Source organism: Lissotriton helveticus, chromosome 11 (assembly GCF_964261635.1).
Source record: "Lissotriton helveticus chromosome 11, aLisHel1.1, whole genome shotgun sequence".
NCBI classification, from domain to species: domain Eukaryota; kingdom Metazoa; phylum Chordata; class Amphibia; order Caudata; family Salamandridae; genus Lissotriton; species Lissotriton helveticus.
This window is the reverse complement of record NC_136072.1, coordinates 441,368,339-441,384,744: the sequence shown is the minus strand read 5'-3', so window position 1 is coordinate 441,384,744 and position 16,406 is coordinate 441,368,339. Positions and strand designations below refer to the sequence as shown.

At 42.8% G+C, this 16,406-nt stretch overlaps 1 protein-coding gene across 1 annotated transcript in view; it reads right to left on the bottom strand.

The window, feature by feature from the left end:
* The window catches only part of CUL3 (cullin 3), a 580,651-nt gene that overhangs the window by 126,248 nt on the left and 437,997 nt on the right, over positions 1-16,406 (bottom strand). The window contains exon 13 of the mRNA XM_078665956.1: positions 12,006-12,140. Within this exon, the coding sequence (XP_078522082.1) occupies positions 12,006-12,140 (135 nt within the window). The remainder of the gene's footprint in view (positions 1-12,005; positions 12,141-16,406) is intronic.

Below are 16,406 nucleotides of genomic sequence, written 5' to 3'. Positions count from 1 at the left end.
GAAACAATAGAGAAGAACTGGAAAGACCATAGGTGTCCAGGGAGGAGGGTGGGCACATGTGAATTTACAGCACTACATGCCAAGAACAGATGCTTACAGGATAAGTAACATAATTCATTAGCGGCATGTTTGGCTGTAGATACACAAGCTTTGCATAGACTGTACAGCAGTGTCCTCCAAAAGCATTGGCTAACTAATGGATGCAGTTGCTTGAAAAGGTATACGTAGCATCGCTTGTCCCACATTAGCTTTTTGGTATGCTAGAACTTCCACACAATAGTGTGTGGTGCAGACCATGTAGCTGCTTTACAAATGTCAGCTATGGGGATGTTGCCCAAGAAAGCCATGGGTGCCCCTATCTTACAAGTAGTGTGTGCTCTAGGAGGGGTATAAAAAAATGATTTGGCTTTGAAATAGCATGTTTAAATACATTTAACAAACCATCTAGAAATGCTGGATTTTTTAAATGGGCTTTTCCTAAATGGGCTTGAAAAGCAACAAAGAATTGTTTAGTTTTGCCAAAGTCTTTTGTCCTGTCAATATAATAAATTAATGCTCTTTTGACATCTAGTGTATGAAGAGCTATTTATGCCACAGAATCTGGTTGGAGGAAATAAACGGTACTACAACCGATTGGTTAATGTAGAAAGGGGACACTAACTTTGCAAGAAATTAAGAGCCTCCCTATGTAGTTGGAAAAACGGTTCTTCTAAAGTTAGTGCCTGGAGCTCACTGACACGCCTTAGTGAAGTGATGGCAATTACGAAAGTAACCTTCCAGGATAGAAATTGGAGGGGCAATTGTGCAATGGTTCAAAGGGTGGACCCATACGCCTTGTGAGAACAATTTTGGGATTCCATGCAGGTGGGACTCTAGTCGGTATTATGCTTTTAAAGCCTGACATTAAAGCCTTAACAACTGGCACTTTGAACAAGGGTAAGTGTTGCCTATTTTATAGATAGGCAGCCCCTGGCACAAGATGTAGACATATGGAAGTATAAGCAAGGCCAGAGCGCTGTAAATGCAAAAAGTAACTGTTGGAAGTATAAAGGATGACAGGAACCAAGCGTTGGTGAGTATTCTTTAATGGCCATCCACTCTCCTCACTGAAGACTACACAAGATTCCAAGGTAAGCCTCAGGTGGGGGCAACCAAGAGAGAAGAGGGACAGGGGGGAAAGGAATGTACCATTATAATAATAATAAGATATAACATCTCCCTTCCCATATAACTGAACAAGGAAAAACAAAGAGGTTACAGTGGTAAAAGATAGTCCTGTAAAGGGCGGAAAGGTTTAAGAACAAGGACACCTTCACATCTGTGATTTTACAATTTAACAAGGAAGAACAAAGCAGTTTACAGTGGTAAAAGATAGTCCTGTAAAGGGCAGAAAGGTCTAATAACAATTTAGTCAAAGCTCCACTTTTTGCCCATTTTCAAGTTGGACTACATTTTTGCGACCTTTAACTAACTTACTCTGAGGATAGAATTTGCTTTGATTAGACCCTTCCCTATTGCATCTCTTTACCTGCACCATATCGCCTACTTTCCAGTTGGAGACTTTGACACCATGTTTCTGGTCATACCACTGTTTGTATTTGGCTTGGTGTTGGTTGATCTTTTCCGTGATTTCTTCATGATCAACGTTATTGGTCCTGCCTCCTTCCAGCCAACTGGGATTAAACTTTGTGCATGGTTCTCTCCTGTGGAGGGAGACGAAAGGGGAGATCCCTGTCACCTTGTTAGGTGAGGTATGGTACGCCCATAGACACTTCCGAAGAGAACTCTTTATGTCTTGACCATTGGTGGTGGCCAATTGAATGTGCTCTTTAATGAGTCTATTCGCTCTTTCAACTAGGCAATTTGCCTTTGGGCAATAGAGGGCAGTCATTTTGTGCTTTATGTTCATTTTACTTAGGAAGTCCTTCATTTCTTCTGAGGTGAATTGCACCAATTATCTGTCACTAAGGTGGAGGGTAAACCCTCATCACAGAACGCTCCTTTGAGGAACTCTAACAGTTTTAGTGGTGATACAATGCACACATTTTTGTTTAATCAAATGTGAAGTGTAGTCGATCAGGACTAACAAATTTCTTTTGGAATCCTAAGTTGTGCATTGACTCGATGTCCATAGGTAACTTGCTCCAAGGTTTAGTAGGTATTTTGACAGGAGATAGAGGCGTCTTTCGTAGTGTCTTTAATTTATCGCTCTTGGCACATGTGACACAATCCTTCACAAGTTGCTCAATTATTGTGTCCATTTTCGGAAACCAGAAATTCTCTCTCTCTACTTTAAGTTGCACTCCGTCGATAAAATGACCTTCATGTGCCAAGTCTATGATTCTTTTCCTCAGGCCTTTGGGAGGTACTACTCTGTTTTGGCGAGATACTTTGCCCCCAATAATACTGAGTGTGTTTTGGACTTCCCAAAATTCTGCGATTCCCGCTTCAAGATCACTTCTCTTGTTAGGCCACCCTTCTCTCATGATGCCTTTTAATGTGTCCATTTCAGTGTCTTCTCTCATACACTCCTCCCATTCTTGTTCAGTGATGGCAGGTTCCTCCATCATCATTATTGGACTGTCTAATGCTTCTTCTGGCTCTTCTTCTTATAATGGCGTCCTAGATAAGAAGTCGGCAATCTTATTTTCCTTCCCTGGAACATATTCCACTTTGAAATTGTAGTGTTCCAGTCCTAGGATCCATTTGCTTATGCGTGGAGTGCAGTTTTCCAGACCTTTCACCGTAAAGATGAAAGTAAGAGGCTTGTGGTCTGTTCTTATAGTGAAATTCAGTCCCCACAAAAAGAATTTAAAGTGCCTCACTGCCCAGAAACAGGCCAGGGCCTCCCTTTCAATAACGGAGTAGTTCCGTTCAGGGACCTTAAGACATCTTGATGCGAAGGCAATGATCTTTTCCTCCTTTCCTTCCTTCTGTATTAGGGTGGCCCCCAGACTCTTGTTGGAAGCATCTGTTGTGAGGATGGTTTTCTTCTTTGGATCGAAAACCCCTAGTGCCGGCGAGTTCACCAGATCTTCCTTGAGAGCATCTGCTACTCTCTCATGTTCTTCGTTCCATGTGAATTTCGTTGTTTTTCTTTAGGAGAACTCTCATGGGTTCGCATTTGGAGGTGAAATTGTCAATGTATTTCGACATGTACTCCATGAGCCACAAGAAGGACTTTAGTTCCTCTTTATTCCTCGGGTATGGGGCGTCTTTTACTGCACTAATCAGGCTACCTTTGGGTCTGAACCCTTCTTCGGAGATAGAATGTCCCAAATACTTGATAGATTAAACTCTAATCTTGCATTTGTTTCTCTTGACTGTTAATCCAGCATCCATCAGTCTTCCAAAGACGCGCCTAAGGGATAAGTCATGTTCCTCCACACTTTGGCCATACACCAATATGTCGTCCTGAAAACACATGGTGTGGTCCACCCCTTCCAGGATTTGTTGCACGACTTTCTGAAAGATTGCCGCAGCGGACGCTAACCCAAACGGCATCCTTTTAAACATAAATGCCCCTAGGGGAGTGTTAAAAGGCAGTGAGTGGTCTTGATTCGGGGTGGAGTTCAACCTGATGGTAAGCCATTGACAAGTTTATTACACTAAAGTACTTTGCTGGTCCCATGGTGCTGAGCATCTCGTTGATAATGGGTAGGGGGTATCTTTCTACCCAAATATTCTCATTAAGGCTGCGTAAGTCCACGCATAGCCGAATACCTTCGCCATTAGCTTTCGCGGCGATGACAACTGGGGCCAACCATTGGGAACAACTTATGGGTTGAATGATATCCAAGTCACACAGCTTACGCAGTTCAGTTTCCAACGGCTCTTTCATTTGGTGAGGTACAGGACATAGCTTATGGACTGCAGGTTTTGCATTATACTTTACCTTGATTCTATGCTGGAAATTGTGCAAACAGCCCAACTCTTCCTGGAATAACTTCTTGAATTCTTCGCATATGGTGTCCCCCTCGTGAAATTGTTCTGCAAGTAGGATTTGCTCAGCACTGTTGGGGTCTAAGATGATACCTAACTCTTTTTGATGTTGCCAACCTAATAGATTTGACCCATATTCAATGATATACACCTTACCGTAGGCTTTCCTACCTTTGAATTGTAAGTGCATCTCTTTCATCCCCATAAGGGGTAAAGGTTCCTTGCTATATCCGGTAGGGGAAATATCTGGTTTTCTCAACTTGCTATCAGTTTTACTTCCTAGGGTGTCAAAATCATTCTTATTCAAAAGTGTTAACGGAGAACAAGAATCAGCATACATAGTTATGCATTTGTTATCGATTAACACTTCACATTTAGGATAGATGGAATTCACAGAATCGGTAATATCCTTGAGTTGCAAGACATATTTCTCACCCTGGGACCAAATGCATTTTATATCCTTACTAGGATTCCTTTCTACATCCCTTTCAATATCTTTTGGGTGAGGTTCACATTCCCAGCATACTCTCGCAAAATGCCCCCTACTATTACATTTTTTATAGGTAACATCTTGCGGGGCATTGGAAAAAATTATCAAAATTATGGTTACTCCCACATCTGTAACATTTGGGACTCTTTTCTCTGTTATTTGCCTTGCTGCTCATGCTTTCCTTAGGTTTTACTCTGTATACCTCAGTTTTTTCTTCATCTTCCTTAATACTAGCAACAACTTCAGCATTAGGTTTAATCTCTTTTATGCATTTTGCAGTGTGCTCTATAGATTTCACAATCTCTACTGCCTCTCTTAACCCTGGATTCTTCGACAGCAATTTCTCCTGAATACGTGGATTATTGGTAAAACGCACTAGTTGATGTCTTAAAAGAGAATCAGTGAGTTTGCCAAACTCGCATAACTGTTAGGCCCCATAAAGCTGCAATGTAATTAGGAACTGATTCTTGTTTTCCTTGTACTCTTTTAAAAAATGTGTGGCGTTCTAGCACTACATTAATTTTGTCACCAAAATGCTTCTGCAATTTACCCATAGTCTGTGCAAACACATCCACTCCTTCCCCAGACTCTTCCTCTTCTTCTGGCACTGGTAAAGTCTCATACATTTTACGTCCGTGCACCCCCAAATTATGGAGAAGAACGTGTTTGCGTACGGAGCTAAATCTTTCACCACCAATAGCTATGAGTTAGGATTCAAACAAATTCACCCACTCCTTCCAACACATTTCAGGTTCCCCAATAACATTTAAAAAAGGGGAGGCTGGCTCATTCCTGCAGCTGCCATACAAGAGCTATTAACAGGGGATGCAGGGAATACAATAAAGTTACAAGGGGTACAGTATAAGGAATGGGTAATGTAATCTCAGTGCAGAGTGAGAAACAAATCACTTACTAAGTCCACAAAAGCTGTTGCAAAAGTATACCCTGGCAGGATAATTAGTTCATACAGGGAGGCTATACATTAAAGGTACAAGATGCTTACCACATTAGTAGTGTTAATATCTATGACTTACAAGGTCCGCAAGGCCGTTGCAAAAGAATATCCTGGCAGTATATTAAATTCCTACAGGAAGGATCTACATTAGTGGGACGGCATGCTCACAAAATTTGTAAATATGTATGAGATCCAACATTATACAATAGTGTCCAATACCTATATAGGAAAGAAAAAAAAACTTCCCACTTTGATGATAGCAACAGCAACTACAGCGACCATGGAAAATTACCATAACATAAGTAAAGAATAACAAGTTCACACAGAGGTACCGTCGGTCTTCATATGTTCACTACCCCAGGATCCTCCCAAGACGATGGATGGCGCTTGACAGGAAGGCGGGGAGTACAGTGGCGGCTCAAAGGGGATGGTGCGCCGGCAGTCCTGACAGGATCCCAAGAGGGCGGCTCTTATGTGAAACGTAGACGGCTTGAAAAACACATAGGCGGCCCTCAGATAATGGTGCACTGGCAGTCCTGACAAGATTCAGGAGCGTGGCCCCAATCGCGTTGCCTTCACAAGATGACAGACACAGGCGGCCCTCTGTAGGTGGTGCGCCGGCTGGGAACGTGAGCAATCTTCCGGATCACTCACCTACGCACCAGCAGTGACGGCCCTTGCCTGATGGTGCCCCGGCTCGATGGGCAGGCAATCATCCGGCACTTTCCTTGAACGCGCCCGTAGTTCCGTCGATACTTGACAGGACACCAGGACAGCTGCCCAGGGTGACAGGGACTAGCACGCGCCGGGAAGCTCTGGGTTCGATGCGGCACTCGAGTCACACACGCGTGAAGAGTGGAAAAGGCATCCAAAGCCTACAGACCCAAGATTAAAAATGACGGGAGCTTAAGGAAGGGTGTCCTCAAATTCTCGTAGTACCGACCACTAAAGGCACTCCTCAGGTGGCAAGGCACCTCAAATAAATACGGGAAGAGTTCCAGAACACGCCAATGTTCCCGAAATACACTTCACAGGCACGGTACCTTCACCACGAGAGTACAGTCCAGCTGGATACTATGAACAACGTCCACCACGACCTGAGATGAAGTTCACCAATACGTGGGACCTGGACCGGTGTGGAGAGAGCACTCAAAGGGGAAATGGCCACAACTGCCCCCTGCCCAGAAATGGTCACCAGTGTTAGAAGTAGAAAGGACAACAGGAACCAAGCATTGGGGAGTAGTCTTTATCGGCCATCCACTCTCCTCACTGAAGACTACACAACATTCCAAGGTAAGCTTCAGGTGGGGGAAACCAAGAGAGAAGAGGGACAGAGGGGAACGGAATGTACCATTATAAAAAATATGAGACTGTCTTTTTGGTATGACATCTAGATGCACAGGGGAAAAGAAATGAACTCTGCAATGTGGGAAGCAATGCAAAACAGCCCCGATTCTCTATACACTAAGTTTTTAAAAATCTCCCTAGAAACCACCGAACTAACATCCCTTTGGCACACCAAGCTACCTGTATCGTCTTTCAAGTTGGTAGCTAAAAAGGCGGCAAACAGTCACTCTATGATTAATGATAAGTCAATCCTTAGCCACCGCTCACATGCCTGGATGATACTTCAATCATACAACAAGCCGAAACCAGTGGCCTATCTAGGGCTTGCCTTTCCATTATAAATTAAATTAAAATATCTTAGTATAAGGATGGGCAGCCTTCCAACCAACACTGAACGACCAGACTGGAGGACCCCAGGCACCAAGGAGTGTGACCTATGTGGTGCCAGAAAACAAGACTTTATGCACCTGATTTGCATCTGTCCGGCTTTGGATCAGGAACGTCGGAGCTGGTTAAAGGCCAAGTTCAATGAGCACGGAATACGTACTTGCCGCTCTGCTATAATATATGTCCTGTGTACTGCGGATCCGCAATTGATCTGTAGAACAGTCAAATTTATTAAGAAGCTTGAGCATAAAAGAACATTTAATGTACAGAGCGAAGTAATAACCACGAACTATACATGAACTTGATACTGATTTTAATTTTCAATCAAGCACGTAACCTGATCAATTTTAAATGACGTATTTTAACTTTGTAATGGTTTTTATTAACTACACAATAAATCAATTTACCCATTATAAGAATAATAAGATATAACCGTAACAAATCATTTTTTTTGTACAGATGCACAGAGTGGATCTATTTTTTTGTTACAACAGTAAGAAACACATTTTCCACTTGGCTGCATAATAAGCTTTAGTGGTAGGCTTAAGTGCTTCCTTAAGAATGGTCATACATTCTTGTGTTAAATTTAGGTATCCAAATTCTGGGATTTCGGGACCTAAATCGCAACGTTTAGCTCCTTTGGGTTTGGATGTCTGATATCCCCATTATTCTGAGTGAGAAGGTCCGGGTTGAGGTGAAGCTTCCTGTGTGGAACTACTGAAAATTCGAGCAGTGGGATTAACCATGGTTGACGAGCCCATGTGGGAGCCACCAGAATGAGGGTGAGGGTGAGACACGTCTGCCAGAGCTTCCAAACCAGAAATGGAAGAAGAGGGAGAGACGGAAAATCGTAGGCAAATATCCCTGAACAATTCACCCATAGTGTATTGCCTTTGGATAGGGGGTGTGGGAACCTGGAGGCAAAGTATGAGCATTTTGCTTTTTCTACGATCGCAAAGAGGTCTATTTGTGGAAACCCCCACTTGTAGAAATATGGGAGGAGGACTTGGGAGAGGAGTTCCCACTTGTGTACTTATTGCCCCGTGCTGCAGAGGTCAGCAAAATCATTGTCTGTACACGGAAGATGTTCTGCTAACAGATGGATTTTGTTGACGTATCGCCCAACGACAATTGGTCTGAGAGAGGCGTGACATCTGTAGAGAGTGCCCCCCTGTTTTTTGTACATAGTACATGGCAGTCATATTGTCTGTCTGGACTGAGACAACTTTGCCTGTGAGGTGAGGTAGAAATGCTTTCAGCACTAGGTGAACAGTTTGAAGTTCTAGGTAGTTGATCTAGAGGTTCGGGTATTTGGTGTCCCAGAGACACTGAACTAATATATCTTGTAGGTGAGCACCCCACCCTGTGAGGAATGAGTCTGCTGTTAGTATGACTTGTGGAAGACGGTCGATCAACGGTAGCTCTTCTAACAAGTTTTAAGTGTTCCACCACTGTAGAGGGTGATGAGGGTACCTGTCTACCAACACTAGATTGCTCAGTTGACCATGTGACTAAGTCTACTGTTGTGCCAAACATTTTTGTGGAGGACGTATATGCAGTCTTGCATGAGGCACTATGGGGATGCATGATGCCATCACTCCCAAAAAGAAACATGAACGTTTTGACTGCCAGGTATTGATTGGCTTGAGACTGTGGTAGCAGTGTTTGAAAATTTTGAATTCTGGCCGCTTTTGAATTCTGGCCGCATTTGAATAGGCTAAACCTAACTGAGTGTTGAGCTTAGCCCATAGATATGGTTGCAGCTGTGAAGGTTGAAAACAGGAATTTCATTTAATATATATATTTCATATAGGAGGCTTATAGTAATAGGAGTGTGTGGACAACACAACATAAGCCAGTTGTCTAGAAAAGGTAAGACATGAATGTTCTGTCTGCGTAAATGTGCTGCTGCAAAGCATTTTGTGAACACTCTTGGTGCAGAGGTGACTCAGAATGGAAGGACCTTGAATTGGTAATGCTTTCCTGCTATCCCCAACCGGAGGTAAATGTGAAAGTATGCATCCTTTAAGTCTATGCCCAAGGAAGTCGCCTTGCCGTAGAAAAGGAAGCACATGTTAAAGCGTGACCATATGGAAGTGCTCTGGTATGTAGTGATTCAGACGCCGTATATCTAAAATTGGCTACAGGGAGCCGTCCATTTTGGGAATAAGGAAGTACAGGGAGAAAACCCCTGACTGTTGATGTTGTAGATAAACTGGCTCTATAGCTCCTTTGCGTAAGAGAGCTTGCACTTCCTGTTTGAGCAGTAGTTGATGTTCCCGAGAGAGAGTCTGTGGGTGCGAGGTGGAATACTGGGAGGAGTGTTGATGAGCTCGAGGCAATAACTATGTTGGATAATTTCCAACACCCACCCGTCCTATGTTATGGACTGCCAGGTGAGGATAAACTGCTGCAATCGTCCCAGACAGGTGTAGAATGATTGTACAAAGGATAAGAGAGTCACTGCTTGTTACCGGAGAGGGCATTATGGGTTGGTGTACCTTTGCCCCGCCTTTGAAGATTTTAGCCCTGTAGTTGTCCCCGAAATACCCTCAAGATGGAGAGGCATGGGTTTGTGATCTGAAGGAGGATGCAGAGGCTTCTCTAGATGTTGTTTTGGAACCCGCTCTATAAGAAAAGCGATTAAAGGAGCCCAGAGTAGTGGATGTATGAAGCGCCCCCCATAGATTTGGCAGTCTCAGACTCTTTTTTCATCTTCTCCAAGGACTCGTCTACTTGTGGGCTGAAGAGTTGTTCCTTATCAAACGGGACAGGGTAAAGTTTGCTGGACTTCTGGTTTAAATCCAGAGATAAGCAGTCAGGCATGCCTCCGTAGGAGGACACTTGTGCTGATGCCTTTGAAGGTGTTATCTGCAGAGTCCAGTGCACATCAACTTTCCTACCTGAACCAGTTATTGCCCTTTTTTCATGTTCCTCTGGGAGATATTGGAGGTGTTCAGCCATCTCCTCCCACTGAGCTCGGTCATATCTGGCTAATAATCCCTGTGTATTTACAATTTGCCAATGACTGGCAGAATGTGCAGCAAACCGTGTGCCTGATACATCAATAACTTTTAATTCCTTATTAGGAGGTGGAGCGTCGGCTATAGTTCGCGAGTTAGCACGTTTACAGGCATTTGAAATAACTAGGGACTCTAGTGGAAGCTGGACGCGAATAAAAATTGGGTTAGATGGTGAAGCCTTATATTTATGTACCCTAGTGGTGATAATGTGAGCCCGGGGAGGATCCTTAAAAATATCATCTGCATGGCGCATCATACCTTTAAGCATTGGAAGAGATTGAGATGCCCTATGTGTGGGTCACAATGTTTCAAATAAAAAAAACTTCTTTCATGGATTCTTTATGCAGTGTAACCCCTTGGTTTGCTGTTGCCCAAGCAATAAGCTCTTGATATAATGCACTATCAGGGAGGAGGGTGGTGGAGGTCAATGTGATAATCCTGCCTGAGGTCTGGTAGTGATGGTGCACCATAAGTGTCATCATCATACCCTCCGTCTGCATCTGTATGTGGAGATCCCAGAGGTGTAATATTTAAGGGATTCTGTGATGAGTGAGGTACAGGTGGTTATTGTGATCTGAAGAAGGAGGAATAGGGTGCAGAGTTCTGGGAGCCTTGTCCTTTTTCTTCTTCTGCTTAGGTATTGGCAAATCAATGGCTTCTTATAAAGAGGTCTGCTGCTTGGTATAAGGCACTGACACAGTCTTTGTAATAATTCGTCCAGTCTCTGATGGATATGGATCAGTTTTTGTTTCAGATCGAGTCTCTCCTGCATCATCTCCACAATAGACTCTGAGAGTGTAGTAGGAGCAGATTTTGGTCGTGAAGGTTTCGGAACCGAACCGGTTTTAATTTGAAGAGTTGGAGCGGTCGGAGCTGAAGAGGTGGAATCTCAGCTCGATGCAGAACTGGAAGGCTTTGCATGTGCTATGGGTGCTGAGCCTAAGGGTGGGGCAGCTGAAGCTGAATCAATGTGCCCACCATGGTCAGATGACAGTGGCGGGCCAGAAGCCTTTTGTTTTGTGGAACCCAGACATTTTAGATTAGGCAGGTGAGGGATTGGAGTACGTATGACACCTTGAACCAGTGACACATCCAAGTTGATCTCCAAGTCAGAGTCCGAATCTCAAACCGAAAAGGTCCCTTCTTCGGTCGCTGTGGCCTAGAGATCTTCCTCTTGTTCGATATCTGCCTGTCCAAAGATATCGAGTGTGTGTTCGATTTTATATCCCAGCATTTCTCTGGGTCGTGACAGACTGTCCCGCTGGGTCTTTTTTGATCAAATGACCAACAAGCATCACAATTTTCTTCTCTCTGCTCGGCGGATAAGCACAGATTGCAGACTTTGTGAAGATCGGTCTGCGGGTACTTGGAATGGCACTGGGCGCATAATTGAAAAATAATCCGTTCCATTAGCAGAGTATCATCGACGGAGTTGAATGAGAGTAAAGGGTAGCCCGAGGCATGCAGTGCAAAGTAAACTTTCAGGTAACTGAATGGGGTGTCCTACGAGGCATTGGAACATGTGGCCCTACAACAAAAAGTAGAACGCGTAGCCCATGTAAATGTAAGTATTGTAAACATATTTACTGTGTTATTTCCCTGTAACAATTAGTTTGAACAAATGTTTAAATTACAGTTGTGCCACATTAAATGCATCCACTAATGGTGAGAACTGGGGAGTAAAAAGGTAGTAAAAACACAAAGTTGTATAACAGAAAACAATTCTCTAACTGTACTTTAAAAAAGTTTTCTAGGTAAATGTTCTGTACAATAAAATGTATGCCAACGTTTCTAATACGTCCTTTTAAGATACTAATCTTCACCTTTACATAAAAAAAGTGCAGAGTTACTGAAATCATACCTCAAATGTATATTTTTCTCTGTTGTTAAATAACATTAGAATAGTCATCTGGAAAGTGGAGACTTGTAATATGTGCTTCCGTGTATTGGAGCCTGTAACTTGGGCACCACCTACACCAACCTCTGATCCGTCCTCCTGTTTAAATAAAAAGAAATATTAAGTTTGTGACAGGTTAAAAAGTTGAAGCTTCTAAGTTCAGATACTTTTAAGATAATTTCATGAGCACTAATGGTAAAAAACATTTCTCAATTGGTTTTTCGATACACGGAAATACTGCAATTACTTAACTGTAACACTACTGGAGATATATATATATATATATATAACTACTGGCGGTCGCCAGTAGGTAGTTATAGTTAGGACCTATTTTCCATAGGAAATCCGCAACATTCTATTTGGAATAACTTTTGGGGATTGACGGCGCCCATTCATGGTTTTACTAAGAGCGGACTGCAAGAACCATAATTCCCTTGAGCACACCCCCACATGGGCGGGATAGTTAACTGTGCCTACGGACTGCTCTGCTGTTAGTTCCTTGCCAGTGATCAAGGGCGGTCCACGCCCGAAACGCGTTTGGCTGTATATACTACTGGCGGTCGCCAGTAGGTAGTTATAGTTAGGACTTATTTTCCATAGGAAATCCGCAACATTCTATTTGGAATAACTTTGGAGCTGGTTGACGAATCTTCGCAAAATTTTCATAACTCGTGGGGCGCTCCGGTCCGCTCCTATCCTGAAAGTCTTGGGGTGATTCGTGAAGCGGGGGCTGAGAAAAAAGGGGGGTCCCAAAACGTGGGACAGCCCGAACGGTTGAACGGAATTACACCAAATTTGGCAAAGTTGTAGTCCTTGGTTCAGACTCGTGCCGTTTGCTTATATGGTGTAAATCTGTTCAGTAGTTGCTAAGAAAATTACAATTAAAAGTACATATATATCTATGGCCTTGGTGGATACGCGGATTATAAGCACACCATCCCGATTAAGCACAGAATGCTGATTGGCTGTCAAGTGGCTGGCAACATTCAAAACCAGGAAGAATTGGCCGCCATTTTGTGCCTTGGTAGAAGCGAGGCTCTAGAAATTAGTGGAACAAGTGTTTAAAACGTATAAAGGGGGAAGGTAAGAACTATTTTGACCCTCTAGACCTGCTTAGGGTGTCCCACAAGAACCCCTAGGGCCCATAAAAGATTTTTTTTTGATTTTGAAAAAAATGAGAAATGTGGGGTGGGAGCATGGATCCGCCGTAAAAAAAATAAAAACGAAGCGCGGGTTCCTGTGCTTGTAAAAATTAGCTACGTGGGAAGGAGGAATCCCGGGGTCTAAAATATTGTGTTTGAAGCGAGGGCCGAGAAAAAAGGGGGGTACGAAAATGTGTTTTCCCCATGCAATTTTCCATAGGAACCGTTCATCACGGCTACAGCCCGAACGGCTTAACGGAATTACACCAAATTTGGCAAAGAGGTAGTCCTCTGTTCAGACTCGTACCTTTTGCTTAAATGCTGTAAATCCGTTCAGTAGTTTCTGAGAAAATTATAATTAAAAGTATATATACATATATATATATAAATATATATATATATAATATATATATATATATATATATATATATATATATATATATAGCCTCGATGTATCCGTGCATCTTGCGCGCACTATAAGCGCACCGTCCCGATCACGTGCTGAATGCCAACATTCAAAACAAGGAAGTGTTGGCAGCCATTTTGTGCCTCGGTAGAAGCGAGGGTCTAGCTATGGGCGTGGTTCCGTCGTAACCTATATGAGAAATCAACTGATTCGGGTGTCCGTGTTGTAGTGCTGCCGTCACTCGGGTCTTACACGCAAATGTGTCATTATGTCCGTAAAGTCCCACAATATGGCTAACATGGAAGGTACAGGGTATCACTAACCCTATATTCATTCATAGCTGCACACATAAAAGATGGTGGACATGACGTATTGTTGCGAATATGAATGTTTGTTGTACATTCAGTGGATTGTTGTAGCTGTAGTAATACATGGCTGTGAAAGGTTTAAGTTGCAGTTTTTGGCACATGAAAGGCAGCTAAAATATATACGTATGTGATCATTCAGGTATACTGTCGAAGTTGGTGCTGAAAATCAGTGTTCGAGGCTCGGAGTTGCGTGGACATCCTGTTAATGTAGAGTAATGACGTAATTTACGCATGACTGAAAATTTACTGTAAATACGGTGCTCATGTAAATTACTGATATAGTTTTGGGTTGACTTTGCACTATATAAATATGCTAAAAAAAAAAGAAGGAGGAATAGCCCACACTTACTGTCAGAGGTAAGATGGTTGTATACACTGTTTACAGCACAACATAATGTGGTAGGGCGCAGGATCAGCATTTTACAAACATAATAAATACACAGACACAGATAGATAGTTGAAGTGCGTACGGGCACGTGCGCTTGACTCCATTTTATTACGTTGCTGTTGGTAACAAGTAGAATAGTAATCATGATATCATACATAGATATTCAATTGTAAACAGTTTATGACTTCTGCTGTACAAAGGTAAGAGCACTACATTTGAAAGAATACCTAGAAGATTCTATCGTAAAGGGTTCATGAGTTGTGGTGCACTAAGGTTGGGTCGGTTTGTGTGAAACCTGAGATGATGCGTGGTTCAGGCAGACCACACTGGTAAGAATGTCTTTTGGTAACTGAATTTTGCCTCAATAAGGCCACGTGGCGATTATTTATGATGCACTGAGTTAGTGGTACGTATGGTACTGAGCGTGTTGCCTACTGGACTGCATGATCTGTAATCACAATTGAAATAAAAGATGAAACATGTATGGAATCCACTGTTGAAATATAGTTCCAGTTGTGACCTGTGCTGTCCGCAGTGTAGACTACCACTGAGTGTGCTTTTGCACTTGCAGCGTGAATTTTGTTTTTCAACGAAACCTAGAACTAATATAAACGAAGCTTTTAAAGGAAGGCTACTAAAGGGATTTTGTGTAAGTTTAAGGGATGTTATACTTTGTTTGGAACTGCACTCTATAAATAATGAATGAATAATCAGTTGAATTCTGAATGAATACGGCCATGTGGCAATGAATTATGGTGCACTGAGTTAGTATTAACTTTGGGACTGAGCGTGTACATAACCTGTGATGATGCGTGGTCCAGGCAGGCCGTACTGGGGATAATGTTTCTTGACTACTGAATTTTGCCTTAATAAAGCCTCATGGTGATTATTTATGGTGTACCGAGTCAGTGGTACGTCTGGTGTTTAGCGTGTGCTCACCCTGCGATGATGCGTGGTCTGAACGGGCTGCACTCAAAGTATTGACTGTTGCATACTGGACTGCATGTACTTTGAGAGGAAAAAATAAATACCATCGATGGTTATAAATTCTTCAGTAACAAAATGATCAGAATTAGATGATTCTTCCAGTGGTGTAGCCATTTTTGTCTCCAAAAAAGAAATGTAGGTTTCCAATGAAGAAAAAGTGAGGATCAAATTGTGACATATGCTGTCCACAGTGTAGACTGTCATTAAGTGTGCCTTTGCACTTACAGCGTGAATTTTACTATTCAACTACATCTATAAGTGATATAAAAGAAGTTCTTAAAGGTAGCATACTAAAGGGATATTGTAGAGGGTTTGATAAATGTTATACTTAGTTTGGTATTGTACTCTGCAAATAATGAATCAACAGTCTAATTGTGAGCTCTGATGACCGCAGTGTAGGCAGGAGGCAGCGGTTAGCAAGAGCTCACGGCCACGTGGTGTTGAGTAGAGCTGCACAGTATTTTTTTTTTAATTCTTTTTATTAAACAGACTCGAAAAAACAAAGGTACAGTATCACAAAAGTCAATAGGGGGAAAACAATGAAATCAAATATATGTACCGATACAGTTGGATAGTGTATTGGAAATCAAGGGGAGGGGGAATCATCACAATCAAGAATACAGGGGGGAGTGCATATATTACCACGGAATTCGATCCAGGGGGTCCAAATCTTGGACCAGTTTTGGGGGCAGCCTCGGGTCATGTATACAGTCTTCACTCTCAGCATACACCAATCTAGGTCTTTTTTCCACTCGGTGATCGTAGGTGCATGTGAAGCCCCCCAGAACCGTGCTATAGTTCTTTTGGCAACCATGTAGCCAAGTGTGACCCATTGAGTGGCATGAGTATTGAGATCAGTGGGTTCCCAAATATTAAGGAGGCAGCTAGGGGCTCTGGTTGAATTTCGACCTCTGTTTCCCCAATTATATCGTGTATTATGCGCCAGTATTCCTGGAGTAGCTCACAATGCTATATTATGTGCACGAACGTGCCCGTTTGGGTGCATCCCCTCCTACAAGACCCATTTGCCGGTCCGCCCATGTGTGTCAGTTGGGGACCTGTTATGTAAATTCT